The sequence below is a fragment of the Sander vitreus genome, chromosome 11, assembly GCF_031162955.1.
Source record: "Sander vitreus isolate 19-12246 chromosome 11, sanVit1, whole genome shotgun sequence".
Lineage (NCBI taxonomy): Eukaryota > Metazoa > Chordata > Actinopteri > Perciformes > Percidae > Sander > Sander vitreus.
This window is the reverse complement of record NC_135865.1, coordinates 26527183-26547557: the sequence shown is the minus strand read 5'-3', so window position 1 is coordinate 26547557 and position 20375 is coordinate 26527183. Positions and strand designations below refer to the sequence as shown.

General features: G+C 42.0%; 3 protein-coding genes across 3 annotated transcripts; 1 reads left to right on the top strand and 2 right to left on the bottom strand.

Annotated features, from left to right (window-relative positions):
* Positions 1-6357: 6357 nt before the first annotated feature.
* On the bottom strand, positions 6358-7329 carry LOC144525867 (olfactory receptor 4K1-like). The gene has a single exon (XM_078262931.1). The coding sequence runs from the start codon at positions 7327-7329 to the stop codon at positions 6358-6360; it is 972 nt and encodes a 323-aa protein (XP_078119057.1).
* Positions 7330-10987: 3658 nt separating this feature from the next.
* kiaa2012 (KIAA2012 ortholog) lies at positions 10988-18075 on the top strand. Its single transcript, XM_078262930.1, is given in 14 exon segments — positions 10988-11098; positions 11349-11480; positions 11687-11830; positions 11960-12031; positions 12033-12153; positions 12542-12693; positions 12822-13035; positions 13284-13351; positions 13806-14022; positions 14384-14539; positions 14806-14976; positions 16425-16547; positions 17318-17392; positions 17984-18075. Coding segments are annotated over 14 exon segments (1848 nt in total).
* A 968-nt stretch (positions 18076-19043) lies between these two features.
* LOC144525847 (trace amine-associated receptor 4-like) lies at positions 19044-20154 on the bottom strand. The gene is given in 2 exon segments (XM_078262911.1): positions 19044-19854; positions 19979-20154. Coding segments are annotated over 2 exon segments (987 nt in total).
* Positions 20155-20375: the final 221 nt, after the last annotated feature.

Genomic DNA, 20375 nt, shown 5'->3' with positions numbered 1-20375 from the left:
TATATCCCTTTTTTACCTATCTCTCCTATCAAAATAAAGGTGGAAAAGCCCAAAAAATTATCTTTAAAAAAATAAATTGCACTTTAGAGTACATCAATTTGTATCAAACACAAATGAAGATCTAAAGTAGGGGCAAGCAAATACTGAGATGTGGGGTGGATGTTGCCCCTTGACAAAAAATGCTTGACCTGCTGAATGAAACCTGAACATTTTCTTTATTGAGCCACAGAAATCAGAAATCCACTTTTAAATGTAACAACATTCAAGTAGTTGATTCAAATCCAAAATGTAAATGAGTTTACCATCTTATGATAAATCATCAACACATGCAGGGAAATTATATTTAACAGGTTGGAGTATGTTTAGTTAGTTTATTTGACATGAGAGGGAGAACATTAAATCATACACAACTACAAACATGTTGAGGATATCACGGTTAAGCAAGGCTCATTTATATCTCATAGTACCAAATAATGTTTGACTTAGAGTGACTTTAATCATGATGATACAGGACAATAAGCTTACACAGAGTCAGGGTCTGTCCGAGGTTTCTTCCCGAAAGGGAGTTTTTCCTCGCCACTGTCGCAATAGCTACCACTAATGCTTGCTCTTGAGGGAATTATTGTAATTGTTGGGGCTTTGTCTTACTCTGTCTGTAAAGTGTCTCGAGATAACTCTTGTTATGATTTGATACTATAAATAAAACTGAACTGAATTGAAAAATTGAAATTACACTTCCCATAAAGTGTCCCGTAAAACATAATTGGACATTGTGCTGAAAACAATTGCAAATAAACTGATTAAGCAGATTAATAACATATGAAATACACACAATACTGTATTCACATTTAAATTGCAATTTATTTCCATCTCTATCATTTACCAAAAAATATTTCATGATTAGCAGTTTTATTTACATCCATCCATCCATCCATCCATCCATCTTCGTCCGCTTATCCGGGGTCGGGTCGCGGGGGTAGCAGCTCCAGCAGGGGACCCCAAACTTCCCTTTCCCGAGCCACATTAACCAGCTCCGACTGGGGGATCCCGAGGCGTTCCCAGGCCAGGTTGGAGATATAATCCCTCCACCTAGTCCTGGGTCTTCCCCGGGGCCTCCTCCCAGCTGGACGTGCCTGGAACACCTCCCTAGGGAGGCGCCCAGGGGGCATCCTTACCAGATGCCCGAACCACCTCAACTGGCTCCTTTCGACGCGAAGGAGCAGCGGCTCTACTCCGAGCTCCTCACGGATAACTGAGCTTCTCACCCTATCTCTAAGGGAGACGCCAGCTACCCTCCTGAGGAAACCCATTTCGGCCGCTTGTACCCTGGATCTTGTTCTTTCGGTCATGACCCAGCCTTCATGACCATAGGTGAGGGTAGGAACAAAAACTGACCGGTAGATTGAGAGCTTTGCCTTCTGGCTCAGCTCTCTTTTCGTTACAACGGTGCGGTAAATTGAATGTAATACCGCACCCGCTGTGCTGATTCTCCGACCAATCTCCCGCTCCATTGTCCCCTCACTCGCGAACAAGACCCCAAGGTACTTGAACTCCTTCACTTGGGGTAAGGACTCATTCCCTACCTGGAGAAGGCACTCCATCGGTTTCCTGCTGAGAAACCATGGCCTCCAATTTAGAGGTGCTGATCCTCATCCCAGCCGCTTCACACTCGGCTGCGAACCGATCCAGTGAGTGCTGAAGGTCACAGGCCGATGATACCATTAGGACCACATCATCTGCAAAAAGCAGCGATGAGATCCCCAGCCCACCGAACTGCAACCCCTCTCCACCCCGACTACGCCTCGATATCCTGTCCATAAATACTACAAACAGGATTGGTGACAAAGCGCAGCCCTGGCGGAGGCCAACTCTCACCTGAAACGAGTCCGACTTACTGCCGAGAACCCGGACACAGCTCTCGCTTTGGTCGTACAGAGATTGGATGGCCCTGAGAAGGGACCCCCTCACCCCGTACTCCCGCAGCACCTCCCACAGTATCTCCCGGGGCACCCGGTCATATGCCTTCTCCAGATCCACAAAACACATGTAGAACGGTTGGGCATACTCCCAGGCTCCCTCCAGGATCCTTGCGAGAGTAAAGATCTGGTCCATTGTTCCACGACCAGGACGGAATCCGCATTGTTCCTCTTCAACCTGAGGTTCGACTATCGACCGAACCCTCCTTTCCAGCACCTTGGAGTAGACTTTACCGGGGAGGCTGAGAAGTGTGATACCCATGTAATTGGCACACACCCTCTGGTCCCCCTTTTTAAAAAGGGGAACCACCACCCCGGTCTGCCACTCCTTAGGCACCGTCCCAGACTTCCACGCAATGTTGAAGAGGCGTGTCAACCAAGACAACCCCTCCACACCTTAAGCATTTCTGGACGGATCTCATCAATTCCTGGGGCTTTGCCACTGTGGAGTTGTTTAACTACCTCAGCAACCTCCACCAGGGAAATTGAGGGCAATCCCCCATCATCCTCCAGCTCTGCCTCTACCATAGAGGGTGTATTAGTCGGATTTAGGAGTTCCTCAAAGTGCACCTTCCACCGCCCTATTACCTCCTCAGTTGAGGTCAACAGCGTCCCATCCTTACTGTACACAGCTTGGATGGTTCCCCGCTTCCCCCTCCTGAGGTGGCGAACGGTTTTCCAGAAGCACCTTGGTGCCGACCGAAAGTCCTTCTCCATGTCTTCTCCGAACTTCTCCCACACCCGCTGCTTTGCCTCTTTCACGGTAGAGGCTGCAGCCCTTCGGGCCCTTCGGTACATTGCAACTGCCTCCGGAGTCCTCTGGGATAACATATCCCGGAAAGACTCCTTCTTCAGTCGGACGGCTTCCCTGACCACCGGTGTCCACCACGGTGTTCGTGGGTTACCGCCCCTTGAGGCACCTAAGACCCTAAGACCACAGCTCCTCACCGCAGCTTCAGCAATGGAAACTTTGAACATTGTCCACTCGGGTTCAATGCCCCCAGCCTCCACAGAGATGCACGAAAAGCTCCGCCGAAGGTATAAGTTGAAAGTCTGTCAGACAGGGGCCTCCTCCAGACGTTCCCAATTTACCCGCACTACCCGTTTGGGCTTAGCAGGTCTGTCCAGAGTCTTCCCCCACCCCTTGACCCAACTCACCACCAGATGGTGATCGGTTGACAGCTCCGCCCCTCTCTTCACCCGAGAGTCCAAAACATACGGCCTCAGATCAGATGAAACCATTATAAAATCGATCATTGACCTTTGGCCTAGGGTGTTCTGGTACCAAGTACACTTATGAGCATCCCTATGTTCGAACATGGTGTTCGTTATAGACAATCCATGATTAGCACAGAAGTCCAACAACAAACAACCACTCTGGTTTAGATCAGGGAGGCCGTTCCTCCCAATCACGCCTCTCCATGTGTCTCCATCATTGCCCACGTGCGCGTTGAAGTCCCCCAGCAGAACTATGGAGTCCCCGACTGGAGCCCCATGCAGGACTCCACTCAAGGTCTCCAAGAAGGCCGAATACTCCGAACTCTTGTTTGGTGCATATGCACAAACAACAGTCAGAGTTTTCCTCCCCACAACCCACAGGCGTAGGGAGGCGACCCTCTCGTCCACCGGGTTAAACTCCAACGTAGCGGCGCTCAGCCGGGGACTTGTGAGTATCCCCACACCCGCCCGGCGCCTCACACCCTGTGCAACTCCGGAGAAGAAAAGAGTCCAGCCCCTATCCAGGAGTATGGTTCCAGAACCGAGACTGTGCGTAGAGGTAAGCCCCACCAGATCTAACCGGTAGCGCTCCACCTCCCGCACAAGTTCCGGCTCCTTCCCCCACAGAGAAGTGACATTCCACGTCCCCAGAGCCAGCGTCTGCTGCCCAGGTCTGGTCCGTCGAGGCCCCTGACCTTCACCGCCACCCATATGGCAGCGCACCCGACCCCAGCGGTTCCTCCCACAGGTGGTGGGCCCATGGGATGGAGAGATAGGTGCCACGTAGCTTTTTCGGGCTGTGCCCGACCGGGCTCCGTGGCAAACCCGGCCACCAGACGCTCGCTGACGAGCCCTCCATCTGGGCCTGGCTCCAGACGGGGGCCCCGGGCTTCCTATATATATATATATATATATATATATATATATATATATATATATATATATATATATATAGTTCACAGTTCATATATATTAGGGCTGTCAGCATTAACGCGTTAATCGCAATGCGATTAAGGGCCGAGCATAATACGTTAATTTTTTTTTATCGTATTAATCGCATACCGCCATTTATTAATTTATCTTCACTTCACTCGGCTTTGCGTCGTACCTAACAGGCTACTATTTTGCCGTACTTCCTCGTAAACACATCCTGCTGCTGCAGGAATAGCAACGCAGATTTCGGTGCCTCATTCTGGTGCCACTGATATGTCTGCACTTCTCTCTGATGTTCTGAAACAGACGTTACAGGCAACAGAAACACCGCTGCACATGACGCTAGTTAACACAATACTCAACAGCAGCTAACGTTAGCCTACTGCTAGCTAGTAGCTGGATTAAACACGGTTAAAATGCTGACAGCTAACGCTAAATGGTGTAAAGTTTGACTGTGTTTTACTGTAGAGGATTCAACACCGGTATGTAACAATCTGCAGCTGCTGTTGTCGGAAAAACACAGACGGTGCGTTCAATGAAACTGGTAATTTACACCCTCGTGGTGCATTCAAAGTTGTTTTTAAATTCAAATGTGTGACTAGATTAAATATATAATAAACAAATACAAATCTTAAAATCAAGTTCATAAAGTCACTTTCTTTGCATTCATTTGATTCCCAATCAAGACACAATGGCTTTCCATTGTTAATATGTACTTAAATGTTCTCAAATGCAAAATAATAGAATTTTAATCTTATGATAAAACATGCGATTAACTATAGAAATTCAATGATTAATCGCGATTAAGAAAATGTAACCGTTTGACAGCCCTAATCTGAATATTATAATGAAATGGACACTTAATACAATACATTATTAACAGAAACAATGTACACAAATCTAAACTATTTTAATGTTGCTGTGGGACAAAGTGAGACTAGCCTCCAATCAAATGCCATGTATGTAGATATTATGTTTATATAGTGGATCGATACAAATAACACAATAGATGTTTTGGAACTTTTGATATTTATTGCCCCTCAACCGGCCATAACTGGGCAAAATTAAATTTAAATTTAAATTAAATGATGCTTGTTAAGCACTATACCAAAAATAAATAACAAATATATACACTCTTTGTAGTGCAAACGAATTCTGATAATTCATTGATAATTGCCACAGAGATTTTTTTTTCTTATACTCATACATACACAAAACTGTAAATAAAACTGCTAATCATGAAATCTTGTGATCTGTGTTTTAAATAATCTCTATTAAATAACAGAGATGGAAATAAATTGTAATCTGTTTAAATACAGTATTGTGTGTATTTCATATGTTATTAATCTGCTTAATCAGTTTATTTGCAATTGTTTTCAGCACAATGTCCAATTATGTTTTACGGGACACTTTATGGGAAGTGTAAGCTTATTGTCCTGTATCATCATGATTAAAGTCACTCTAAGTCAAACATTATTTGGTACTATGAGATATAAACAAGCCTTGCTTAACTGTGTTATCCTTAACATTTTTGTAGTTGTGTATGATTCAATAGATGGTAAACTCATTTAAATTTTAGATTTGAATTAACTATATGTATGTTGTTACATTTAAAAGGGGATTTCTGATTTCTGTGGCTCAATAAGGAAAATGTTCAGGTTTCGTTCAGCAGGTCAAGTATTTTTTTGTCAAGGGGCAACATCCACCCCACATCTCAGTATTTGCTTGCCCCTACTTTAGATCTTCATTTGTGTTTGATAAAAAATAGATGTACTCTAAAGTGCTCATATTATGCTTTTTGCTTTTTTCCCTTTCCTTTATTGTGTTATTTATCTTTTTTGTGCATGTAATAGGTTTACAAAGTGAAAAGCCCAATGTCCCCCACAAAGGGACTTATACCATCTTCCAGAGAAAACACTGTTCACAAACTGCTGTAAACCTATTCTGATATAACCTCCAAATACAATTATGAACCTAATAATGAGCACAATATGAGCACTTTAACCATGTATTTCTTTGTGGGTACACATAGTACTCCATCAATACTCCAGCAAGTAATTATATCAAAAATAATACATTGCATTTTCACCACCGCAAACACAACATTTCTTGCTTGAGTAAAATTAATAAACCTCTTACAGGGCAGCAACCCCAGAAGATTCCAGTTTTGTATGGAAAGCAATGACAACAACAATATTGCCACAATATAAACTGTGCTGTATTATTTGTATTAATAATGGACCCGAGAATGCAGGAAAATGTAGCGTTGCAATGATTTTAATGTCAACAAATGTTTACAAGCTTGTCTAATTTTTGACAGTTTAAGCCCATAAATAATTGGATTCTGAAGAGGCTGAACGATCACTACATACATTGACATGACAACACACAGTGGATATGGAACAGACAACATGTCAAATCTCTGAGTGATTAGAATATAAAAACAGGCAAAAACTAAACTAATGAGTGAAACTAAATGTGGAGTGCAGGTGTCAACAGCTTTCATTTTGGTCTCTTTGGAACCCTTTAAACACACAGCCAAAATTTTGACATAAGTGAATGAAATATAAGTGACAGGAGCAGCAACAGTGAAAAAAAGGCCAAACACCAGATCATGAATAAGTGACACTGTTCTGTCTGGTGAACAAGAAAGTTCCACTACAAGGTGGTGTGCGCAAAAAAGCTTGTGGATGACAGTCCTACAACGCTTTAAACGAATAGTGAACGACAGTAAAACTCCAACCTCTATAAAGGAAACTATCCAAATAATAAGAATTACCTTTAATACTATTTGTTTAGTTACTATGGCATTGTAATGTAAAGGCTTACAAATACATATAAATCTGTCATATGCCATTATTGTTAACGTTCCAAATTCAACAGCTACATACGTATGAATGTTAAATATTTGAAGGAAACAGAAAAGGACAGAAATTTCATGAGTGTCCGACAACATTTGATGCATCAAGCAAGGCAACATAGACGTGCTGCCATATATTTCATTAACAAACAAATTACACAGGAATATATACATCGGCTCATGCAGATTTCTGTCAACATAAATAATGACAATAAGAACTGTGTTGGCCAAAATAACTGATATGTAAAATAGCAATGCCACAGTGAAAAACAAGTACTTTAAGGGACCCATGTTACCATACATAGCCAACACAAATGACTTAATCTGAGTTGAGTTCTCCATCGGCCCAGTAATAAGACACAAGCAGCTTAGATGATAGATGAATTCAAAGTTATAGAATATAGTCATGGAAAAGCATAGTTTGTAATAAACATGAAGCTTTTGGTAGACGTTGACCTATACCATAACATGTCAATAAAACCTGGAATTACAAACATCCATTAAAAATTGCCTTTGCATTAAAAATGTGTAAGACTTTGTGAGAATTTGTGTCATATTACTCATATCAGAGATGAAATTTACCAGTCAGAGAGATGGCTGATCAATAGGACACTGAAGACTGCCATAACCTCCCCTCCCTACTGAGACAAACAGAAGCAGTTTCCATACCTTTATACTTTTGTTCTGGCCAACAAACCAACATGTCTAGAAGAATATTAAACCAATCAAGACTGAGCTATTGTTTCTTGTAGAATGCAGCCATGTTTGGATGTAGCAAGTACCAGAGGTGGGACCAAGTCCTTGTTTTGAAAGTTGTTGTGAATCTGTTACATTCCAACTCTGAGCAAATCCTCTCATCTGTTTTAATTGGCATCATAAATTGTTGTAAATGTATTCCTTCCTGAAGATGTATTCACGTGAACCTACCTTGAACCAATCCTCCTTTCCTCTGGTGCCCCTTTCTTATCTGTACTCTTACGTCATCTAAGTGAATGGAGCGATTGTTAGAAAATTTAAATCTATTATTGTGTGTCTATTTAAACCTTTAGAACAGAGATCTTCAACAGGGGGTCCGGAACCCCAAGGGGGTCCTCAGAGTTACTGCATGGGGGCCTCCAAATTATTGTTAATTCTTTCAAAAATGAATGTGAATCCAACATATTATTAGCAAATACAGTATAAAACAGCAAGAAAAAAACCATTGATCATAGGCTCACTGGCCTATAGGTAGGGTGGTCACTAAGGTAGCCATCCACAGATACAATTAATCCTGAGGATTCACTGTGCAACATGTATGTTTAACATTAAAAGATGATTTCTAAAATCATGCCAACAATTATTATTTTAACAGCTTAGTATTCTATGCATAAATAAAAGGTATGTATAAAGGCTTTAGACTACCCTACATGTTATTGTAGACCCAGTTTAATATGCCATTTATTTTATACAATATACGTAGTAGGGGGTCCTTGATCCCTCTGTCTATCAGTTAAGGGGTCATTGGCTTAAAATACGTTGAAGACCCCTGTTTTAGAACATTGTGAACTGAACCCTGCTTCGTGTCACTTTGTTGTCCGAGCGCTCATAACTGCCTTCAGAATCAACTCACGGAGGTCAAGCCAGTAGATGATAGGATACGAACTACAAAACAATTGTGAACGGATTGTTTCATAACAAAAGTCCAAAAGCCATGACGCAGGTTCTAAAGTCCAGACAGGCAAGTCTCCAAGTCAGGTGGAAGTCCTTAACAAATCATTATGCACTCTTCACCACATAAAATAAAAAAAATAAAAAAATGTAACAAGATACTGTAAAAATTTAATATTAATAATAATAATAATCTCGCCTGGAATACGGAATTGGGGGCCACTTCTGGAGCCAGGCCTGGTAGCTTATTGGCGAGTGTCTGGTGGCCAAGCCTGTACCCATAGAAACTTCAGCATTTGGGCCCACCATCCACAAGGATAGGCTAGGGGTCTAGTGCAATGTCAATTGGTTCGCAGGTCGAGGCTGGGGCCTAACCCCCGGCAGTGTGAACTTGCAATTGGGACTTTGAATGTCTGAGGGGGAAGTAGTTTGAGTTTAGGAGGGAGGTGGAGGCTGAAGAGGGGCTGAATTCTCTCTTGTTTTGACTGGCACAGGGTGAGTGGCACTGCTTTAGGTTTGGGATACAAACAAGCCCCCCGATGAGCACCGCTGTGTTGGAGTGGTCGCTTCTATGTGTCATCATAGAACAGTTTAGAGTACCTGGCCCTGTTGTAGTCTCTGGGTGGGGTCTGGGACAGGGCACTGCAAGGGGATCTTGTCCATGGAAGATTATCCGGTCAATATGTGTCTTAAGCTGCCTGGGGTCTTGTTCATGAGTGAGTGTTAGATTAACTGGGAGATGGAAAGACAGATTAGTGCAGTGTCAACAGTGATGGGGGCATTGTACCAAACTGTTGTGGTAATAAAGGAGCTGAGTCTGAAGGTCATATTCTCAAATTACCAATGGATATCAATTTCAACCTTCATGAGCTTTGGATAATCACTGAAAGAAAGAAATCATGGATGCATGAAGCAAGTCATGAAGCAAGCCCCAACCTTGATGAAAGGCAAAGAAGTCTGGTGTGATGTCAGATGGGGGGTAGGGGCCTTGGCATACTGATGCCTGGCTGCGACCAACTAGCAATAAACTACAACTTATCACGCCTTTAATGCCCTGGTGCATGTGAGGTGTTCTCACAGTACTGGAGGCAACATTTAAAAGTCTTATTTTCCTTTATATGTGTGTGTGTGTGTGTGTGTGTGTGTGTGTGTGTGTGTGTGTGTGTGTGTGTGTGTGTGTGTGTGTGCGTGCGCATGTGAGCGTGCGTGTGTGTGTGTGTGTGTGGGTGTGTGTGTGTGGGTGTGCTACCATACATGTCACTGCAGCCACGGCAACAGAAACACAAAGTACAGACTCTCAACAACCTAGCAACAGGGATTGAACACACAGCCACCCACACACACACACACACACACACACACACACACACACACACACACACACACACACACACACACACACGTACACACACAAAGGGCAGTCTTTGTATGCGAGACAGCAGGTACGTCCAATGTTTTGTCTTTTAATGCTCATTTCTGCTATAAAATATGATACAAATCAAGAAAGGAGCTGAAAAACTAAATAAATCTAAATCTTCCTCACTTACTTGACTTTTTTTCAGTTCTTTCTCTGGATTTGTTTTTCTCCTCAATGTTGGTACTTCTAATGTTGGTGATTCAGTTAATTGGATTTATTCTGTTATATTCACTCTGTCAATCTGAATGAGGACTTTCTAGACCTTTATCTGTAAAGTATCCTGAGATAACTTCTGATGTGATTTTACAATATAAATGAAATAGAATTATATTGAATCGAATAGCTAAACTGAATGCTTGATGATACGTGACTTCCATAATTGCCTCTTTCGTTGCATGTGCTATCTGCTGTGATATATATCCAGTTGTTGCATTAAAGACAATGTTGTCTCTGTTATAGTCTAGTATAGTAAGGCAGAAGTAAAACGTAGCATTCAGAGATAATAACCTGTGCTCCGCAATGACTTTACACATTGGGCAGTGGTGCCAATCTTAAACTTTATTCTTATACCCGTATGTCCTTTCCTACCCTCATGGTTGCACACGTTGAGCGAGAAGAAATCAGGGTACACCTGATCAGGTTGCCATTGTTTCACAGTGCCACCACACACCTCAAACGATTCAATCTAATTCACACTTACATTCACAAATATAAAGGCAATTAAGAGTACATTTTCATGCATATCAAAACCAACACAGACTCTGAGAGCAAAAGAAAACTCCACAAAAACCTAAACCTACTGTAATAGTTACGTTTTAAATTACCACATCAATTCAGAATCATCTGCATAGAGCACTATTATCGTTATTATGGCTTAGTCTATGGAATAACATAATTCCCCTTTGACTTAGCCATCCTCCAAGAATCCAAGACATCATGAAGGATTTGTCTCTGTCCCTGCTGAGTCGGGGGTGTGCTCGATTCGTCTCAACCAACAGAAACACAGGGAGACATGACGGACGGCTGGACGTCTGCTTTACACCGCAGGTACTCACAAAAGGCTGTAATAGGGGCAATTCTAACTATTAGTATCGAATTGAACTTTAGTTGCATATTGGTCAGATTGTTTGTTGGTTGCTGGTTTACTGTCTTGGTTATGGAATGTAATTAAATTAAACATCCTCACATTTATGTCAGTTAACCGATAATTCAGTTCATCCATCAATCCAGACATTCAATAATCAATCAATCATTCCATTAATCTTATAATCAATATTATCCATCAATCTGTCAACAGGATTACTACATTTGGAAGTCCCAGGACTCTCTCCTGCGACTGTCCAACAGCGGCCATCTGCTTGTGGAGGCAGAGTCAGCCATTCCAAAAACTTACAGCACCCGTAGGGGGCCACTTCTACTATACTCCCAGGTATCTGTGTGTGTGTGTGTGTGTGTGTGTGTGTGTGTGTGTGTGTATTATGTGTGTTTGTGTACCAATGGATATTTGCCTACTGTAAACAGTTAACAAGACAGACACAAGTGTGAGCCTTTACTGAAAACTCCATATTGATCTACATAGACCTTTGACATTTACAGAAACCAAGAGGTTTCAGGTTGACCTTCTTCTGTCTCCAGGACTTGGTTACTATGGAAACGGGTTGTCTCTCAGAGACCAGAGAGAAGAAGCAGCGGGTTGTTCGGCGGTACACTCAACAAGTGGAACAACTGAGCACCCTCAAGGAGTTATCGGCAGCCATTGTGAGCTACAGCAACACTCAGGTATAGACCAGGAATAACTCCTCTTATCTATTTTAGCAAACAGGCTAAACTTTTTCTACCACATAGAGCAGTCATAGTTGGATCGTCAGAAAATCACTAATGCAAGTCTTATGTTTGTCTTCCTTCCAGTTCACCTCCTCCAGACTCAATCCACTCCTCTGTCCTCCTCTTCATCTACCTCCTGCTCCAGACCTTCATCGTTCCCAGCCCTCTGCCCCTTCACACAACCCAAGAGCAGTCCAGTCCGGATTTCCTTGTACAGCTGAACCCCCAGTGGCTTCCTGCAGAGAAAATCACTGAACAACTGGAGAATCAACCTGAAGGTAAAAGATGGAAACATGGGTAGATGGGTTGATACAAACTCGTACATATAGGTGGAGATTTAAAGTCCAAAACAGAAACTCTTTCATAGTATCCTGTTATGAGCAAGAACAACAAAACAAATATGATGTAAAAACAAGAAAATATTCTGCCTGAATAGCAAAGAATTTCATAATGAATAAAGTGTAACTCTACGAAACTTCTCTGCCAGAATAACAAATTATCAAACTTGTGTGCAGTAAAGCCACTTGGGAGTCATGTGGCTTTTGTAAGTCCTGCTCTGCTTCTTAAAACTATAACCAAGTGGAAGAATGCAACCATGTCAACTATCCCAAAGCAGTTGAAAGCAACTTAGTATGGTTAGATCCTAAAAATTAAGCTTCTCTGCAGATAATGCGGAGGAGCAGAGCAGCAGAAAGAGAGTCAGGCTGGATCTGTTCCTTCAGATACCCTGCACCTCCAGGAGTCCAACTCCACAGACGGATCCTCGTCCCTGGGGACACTACGCAGCAAAGACCCCTGACGAACCAGAGAAACCTCAGGTGGATGCTTATGACTGAAACTGAATCTATACATGTGTATTATTATGTATTTATGTGCATTTATCTTTGAAAATGTATATGTAAATGTATTTAATTTATTGGCTAAATGTGTTTTCTACCAACTGCAGACTTACGTAGACATGAGTCTGACTCTGCGGCAAACTGAAAATATACAGAATACTGATATAAACCACCGTAGTATGGGAGGGGAGCTCCAGCATCCAAAGAAATGGGTCCATGACGTGGCAGATGATCAACGCTGTTCCATTCAAGAAAGTGGAACGACCAGTGATGAAGACAACTATGAAAAATCGATAAGTGGGAAAAGACCTGGGAGGATAGGTGTGTGTGTGGTCTGTCATAATAGACAGAAATGTATGTCCTAATGTGTATGAAAATAAGTCAACAATATATCAAGAAGTTATCTTCATGTACTCATGTTCTTTTTCAATATATCAATCAACAACTGTATTTTCCTGACTGTAGTCTAGTCAGACTACGTGGAGTATACACCAAACCTTAACCTCGTAGTACACCTCCTCTACAGTATATATTGATAATGATGCACTGATTGCCTTCCCCACACACAGGCCTCCTTCCTCCCCTGACAGTGGGACATTCAGTCAGTAATGGACCTAGCTGGGAGAAGACAGACAGGGTAAGACACGTTCACACAAACTTAGGTAGTGAATCAGAAAACTGCTGTTTGTGAAGATAAAATTTGGCATATAGAAAAATGAAATTAATCAGATATTCAAGAACCCATTATCTGGATTATCATAGAAACAGGTACTATCTCTAAAATTTACTATTTTACTAACTTTGAGTGACATTGATTGGCAGTAAATTGCCAATATCCTTGAAACACACATCATTTGGTTTTATTGGAACTACGTACTCCATTACTTCCGCTCTTTATATACTGAAATATCACAGTAGAATACTTTTTTTTAACAACTGCAAAAAACAAAAATCTGTAAAGGTGCATGTGCATTTTTGGTTTATTCTGATCTCTACGGCATAAATATTGGTGTTATTTGAAATACTGACAGAAATCCTCATTTCCCACATGTGGCATTACATTATCTGAGAGCAAAACCTCTGAATAGCAGACACGCCTCTATTGAATGTTTCAGGGCCCCAGCAGGGATGAACACCATGCACGGTGCCTACCTCCAATAGCAGAGAGTCGTAGCTTCACCCCCGGCCGTGCAATGATGCAGGATGCCCAACCAAAGGCAGAACGAGTTGGGTTTCAATCCCAAGAAAATCTGAATAGACTCCATCAGCAGCCTCTGGTTCTTCCTCTGCTGTTTCCTGGAAAGAAGGGTAACAAAGACACACACAGGGGAAGACTATACACACACTGACTTAGTTGGATAGATTAGTATGTTTGGCAATATTCTATACTATATACATGATACTTTTATTTCACATAATTATTACACAGCATTTTCAATAAGTCATGTCAGATATGTCTTCCATATGATTAGTTAGCTACACAGCAGTTACACCTGGCAATTACTTAGTGAAATATTTAGTAACAGCTTACCTCTCCATAGTGTGTGTTGTGTAACCCGTTTTAATTTAGTGATGTGTACATCTCCACTTCATAAACGCTGACATTATAGTAAGGAAATGTTCATCTGCCAATGTACAAATTATTAACTCTTCTCCCTCTCTCTTTCAGAAGAGATAAGTGGAAACCAAAGAGGAGGAAGAGAAAAAACAGAGAGACAATACTATATAAAAGAGACAGTAGAGCAGGGAGGAGGAGGAAGAGGAGGAGAAGGGCTACCCTCTGAGAAAGAGAAAGGCTCTATGATTCTGCTGGAGCCAGGAGACGGTACAGCACAAACTTTACAAGCTGGTGTTTAGATGTGAAATGATACACTCTGCCTGATAGATGGAGAGAGAGATCAGCTCAACAGCAACCTCTTTGTGTGTCTTTGTGGTCGTTGTGATTCATAATTCATTTGCTGCAATGCTGCCACAAAACCCATCCACTGAGCTACTTCCCAAGCCATACACTCTAGTTGGAGAATATTTTCTGCAAGGGTTTACCATGGTCGTCGCTTGTGTCTTCTCTGTCTTCTGTGTCTTCCCCTTCAGAGCCTCCTCCTCCAGTAGGACTGCTGGGTTGTGTTGCAGGACGGAAAGGCCCGGGCAAACAGAGCTCTTTGGCCTTCTTACAGAATCGACTGCTTGACCTCCAGGATCCCTATGAATCCAGCGATGCTAACAGAGGCGTGGTGAGGGGCGTTCTGCCTCTGGAGCTGAGAGGTATGAGGAGCTAAACCCCTGTGTCAGAACAGGAAACTATGTTAACTATTTCTTCCTTTGTTCTGATTCAGCTTTCAAAGTGATTCCAGTAAAATGGACGGTAGCCACTGTGTGTGTTAAATGCAGACTGTCGCTTATGAAAAGCTTCATGAGCGCACAGCCCAAATTATCCATGCTTTGTTTCTGTTGTATCTCTTGTAATAGTGTGAATCATAGAACTGTCATGGAGACACAGTGGGCCTCATCCAAGAACCACTCCTATCAACAAATATGAGATATGATTGAAGATAACTTGTTGCACTTAACCTTTAACTAAAATGTAAAAGTGACCTACAATGGAGTTGTTAGTAAAACAGACATGAACCTTGTCTTTCCATGAAGTTAATGTTTTTAAAATCTTACTTTGCATACATGGTTACTCAACTTCACGACCAGTTCACCTCTTTCCTGACATTCATATATTTACATTAATTCAATGTGTGAGAGATAATGTTTTTCAGTGTCTGAAATGGGCCTCTACACACTAGCACTGCTGATGTTTGTCCATAAGTTCTTTTACTTCTAATTGTAATTAACAGTATTGTTCAGTCAGGAACACTCTGGTCATAGATTTAACCATTTATCGCAACACATGGAAATACAGTTATGCTTGGTGCTCTTGATCATGCTTCCTGGACCAGCCAAGCAGCATGCTAAGCTGAGACAGGACGCACCATGCAGAAACCCCCTGTATACAAGAGTGAGCCGAAAGAAAGACAATGAAAACCATTTTAAACTTTGAGTCTTGTTAAGACTCTGAACTAGGAAGGTGGAGGCTGGGGTGGTGGAGGCAAAGCGTTGCCAGCGGCAGCAGCAGCGAGTGAAGGAGCATCAGCGTAGCAGGGATCAGTGAGAGGGAGTCATATTTAAAAGGACCGCCTTTGATGTGAGAATGACTGTGATTGGTGTGTGTCTGATAGGAATGAAGATTCAATTAGCAGGCGTATGACTTCCATATCCTGCATGAACTAACGCTAAGCTTAATTTAATAGGCTGCTATTTATACCAAAATAGACTATATATCATGATTTAATGGGGGAAAAAACAAGCAATTCTATGTAAAATTAGACATCTAGCACCCCAGTAGAGGCTAAATGGAATGATCCTTAATTTCATTTTATTGTTTCATGACCACATTTTCATACACTTTGACGATTCGAGTGTGAAATTGGTAGGCTAACCAGGCTCTGTAGATCAAACCATTGAATAGTCGACTACTGTGGGTCACCTCTCAAGATATCCATGTGAATACAAAGATATCTAAGACACATGCAATGATCATCTTATGCAATTGCTGAATTAGAGTACTGGCACCTTTTTTGGTCCAATCCAGGCACTGGTTGTTTCACTATTATTCACCCGTCAAAGGGTCTATGTCTCCGTTCCTCAGAGTTGTTGTGTGTTGTCAGATTTGCAGAATGGCAAATCTGTTGGCAGCCTGATCTTGGGTCCTGATGGGGAGATCATTCAGCTGTCGCTGTACGACAACAGCCAGGATCCATCTCACGCTGATGGTGACACACAGGATAGAGGTACGCTCAAAACTTCCTTCATCAAGAAATCCAAAATCAGTACACTTCCTGAAACATTAGAGCAGTAGTGTCAAATTCAACTTCACTAAGGGCCACACTGGAAATGAGAATCACGTTTCCAGTGTTCATGTTTATTTTATTGACATGCTTTAATTTCGAAAAAGTCAAATATCTTTGACTGTATTATTGCATGTCTCATATAGCTTTCTCACTTACAGTTTGGTCGACATAAAGTCCTGAAAAAGTCAGCATAAAAGTTCCTTAGCCATCATAGAAAAAAAGCGCCAAAAAAGGTCAGAAATAAAGCAACAAAAACAACAACAAAAAAACGTTGGATAAAGTGACAAAAACGTGGAAAAAAGCGCCAACAGTGTCGCCAAAAGTAAGAAAAAGCAACAAAAACTAGGTGGGCTGGGACGCCTAGGTAGCTCACCTGGTAGAGCGTGTGCCCCATGTACAGAGGCTCGGTCCTCGCCACAGCGGCCGTGGATTCAATTCCGACCTGCGACCCTTTGCTGCATGTCATTCCCCCTCTCTCTCCCCTTTCAAATCTAAGCTGTCCTGTCAAATAAAGGCCTAAAAATGCCCCCCCAAGAAAAAAAATATAGGTGGGCTGAAATTTATTATGAACCTAAATTGGTATGTGGGCCGGATCAAAATCTGCGAGGGGCCGGATTTGGCCCACGGCCCTTGAGTTTGACACATGTGCATTGGAGCAAGGTGAAGGATTTCAGTAATTATCAATAACTCACTCCTTCTGTCACACACAGCTCTCCAGGTTTTGTCGGCAGAAGGAGAGAAGTTGCCCTGGGTCATTGTGCTGCAGCCTACACACACACATACAGGTCTGTGTACACACACACACACACACACACACACACACACATACATTCTTGTGGTCATTTGTAGAGTTGGAGGGGCAGGTTCAGTATGCAACACTCTTTGATGCTCTTCAGTGTTGGATTTCGTTAGATGAAATGCCGGTTTAACAAGTTCTCTTGTCTTTCTCTATTGGCTTGTATTTCATTCTTATCAAACTGTATCTGTATCTGTTGCTTTGTATCCGTCTCCATTGATTGCAGTGGAACCGTTGTCATTGTTTATGTCAGTGAAGTACTTTGATGGACTTCCAGTGTCCATCACAAATATATTTGGGACTGGTTCAGCAAAATACACATTGCTTTCAACTTGTTTTTTCCAGGTTTAGATGTCATACCATTGGGCTTGAATTGGCTCATGAGTACATAATTCTATACATTAGACACAGTTCAATAATTAATTGGTATTAGTTGTACCTGTAGTTGTTTGTTTGGTATTAGCTTCCCTTTGCAATTAACCATTTGGTTTAAAAAGCACATCACATATTTTGTTATGAATTCCCAAACCCTGCCTGTGTTTGTGCCCTGCTGTAACCATTGCCTGTTCATTGTGTGCAGAGGGTGAGGTGGAGCTGAACATAGATGGCCCTGTGGGTGACATCCAGTACCATCAGTCCAAGGTGAAATGCTGTTTTCGAACTGACCTTTAAAGGGTCCAGCATGTGTTTTGTAGCTCAACGCTAAAACTGCTGATGAAGACTCTCCAACAAAAGTAAAAGTATGGTCATTTAGAGCACCTCGTCATGAAGCTAAATGTTGTGTATTCCAGAGAACAAAAGTCTGCAGTGGTGGTGAAAGTAACTAAGTACATTTCAATCAGGAGAGAAAAGTGAATGAAGTAAAGATGAATGTTTATTACAACAGATGGTATGTGATATTTAAGTATTGGCAGTAACTCTTATGCACTTAGACTGTACAGGGAGATTTGAAAACAAGGGGGCAGAAGGAATATCAATCCCCCCATGGAGGCCAGATATCGGTGGTAGTGGCTGATGATTCGGATGAGGAGCTGATAAATCTCATAACTTTTTTAACAGAAGGAGCCTTATTACAGTAACCTTGAGCATATCAGAATGAAATGTTACATCTGTGTCCCAAAACTAATATAACTACTTGATTCACTATGCAAATATGAAAGTATTTACAGTACCAGCAAGCTACTGCAAAATGTAGTTAAACTACTAATTTACAGTAATCACAGGCTAGTTCTCTACTCCCCAGCACTGCATATAACTTTTTACATGCAGTGCATTTGACTGAAGAGGCCCGTGAGATGCACCAGCATGCTGTGTCATTTTCTCCTTCCCTAAATAATTGATGAAGGTGCATGATCATGGTTATGACTACTGCTTGCTTAAATGTCTAGAACCTTGACGTAAATTCCATGCTGTAACATATGCAGGTATATATTCTAGATGTGAAACTAACAATATACAGCAGAGGGTAGATTGCCTTTTAATGCTCACTAGTTCCACAGGTTTATGTCACATACAGTCCATGCAATAAATGCAAAGAGTAGCATGTTTTCACTTTACGCAGACCTACGTTTTTTTAGGTCCTTGCAATATGGACAAGTATATTTTTCTTTTCATAGCAAAAGTAATTCTAATCCTTCTCTCTATAGTATGTTGCTCTCACTGGAGGCAGGCTGCAGTATCTGAAGGGTTACAACAAGTTTAAGACATTTTCTGAACCAGGGGTAGAAAAAGGCATAAATCAGAGGATTTAGACAGGAGTTAAAATAATACAGACATATTACAAATGCAGCAGATACAGGATTGAGCAAGTTATCAGTAAGAGCAACACAGAAGTATGGGCAGAGACATATTAGAAACACAACTACAACCACACCGAGAGTCCTGGCTGCTTTCATTTCAGATGTCTTAGCAGTTACTTTCACTGAACCCTGAAGTGTGACATCTGCAATATGAGAGCGCATGGCACGAGCCTGAGACACAGCCACTACAAATACTCTCATATACAGAACTATGATGACAGTGAAAGGACCGATAAAGGATACCACCAGATCAACAAGTCCTGCAATGTAGTCACTGACAACCACACACTCTCCAGAGCAGGAGTTATACCTGCCTGGTTGTTTGAAGTCATCCCTCAGCACCAGAATTTGAAAGATTACAGAACATATCCAACACAGACAGACACAGACTTGAACTCTTTTTTCTGTGACTTTAGTGGTGTAATGCAGAGGATCACAAATAGCCACATAGCGGTCAATAGATATAAGCACTATGCTTCCCACTGAAGCAGCAGAAATGATGTAGTCCAAAAGATAATACAGAGTACACATGAGGTCACCGAGGAACCAGCAACCGTCTATGAGCATAATTTGAAAGACCATGAGGAGGCCCACGAAGAAATCTGAGACAGCCAGAGAGAGGAGGAGGAGGTTGGTGGGGGTTTAGAGCTGCCTGGAGAGGAAGACCAGCAACACATTTGAGTACAGAAAGAGGACACAGAAAATAACATGAGACTATCTTCCACCAAACAAGTATAACATTTTGTTTTCAATTCCATGCAGTATGTCTCCCATACTTAAAGTGGGAGATGGAAATGATGACCAGCAGGTTGAGAGTTGTGGTGAGCAGAGTGATGGAGGACAGTATAATGTAAGACAGTATGATCTCAAAGTGAGTACGCATTGGCTTCTTGCAGGAGGAATTGAGGAGTTGTGGGAAGCAGAGTTCAACTTCTTCCAGGATCTCCATCATCAAGGACAGAAATAGAGAGTGAGGAGAGAAGCTCTGTCGACTCTCTGAGCAAAGCTCTCTTTAATACAGACAATTTATAGATGCCCTCCCTCCCCTGTCTTCTGCTGCATTGTAGTCCTTTGCAGCTGAGAAAGACATATTTCATCCTGCCCTCACTCCTTGAAGCCATGCTCTTCATTTCAATCTTCATCACTCTGCTGAACCCAGTATTCCTGTGGGAC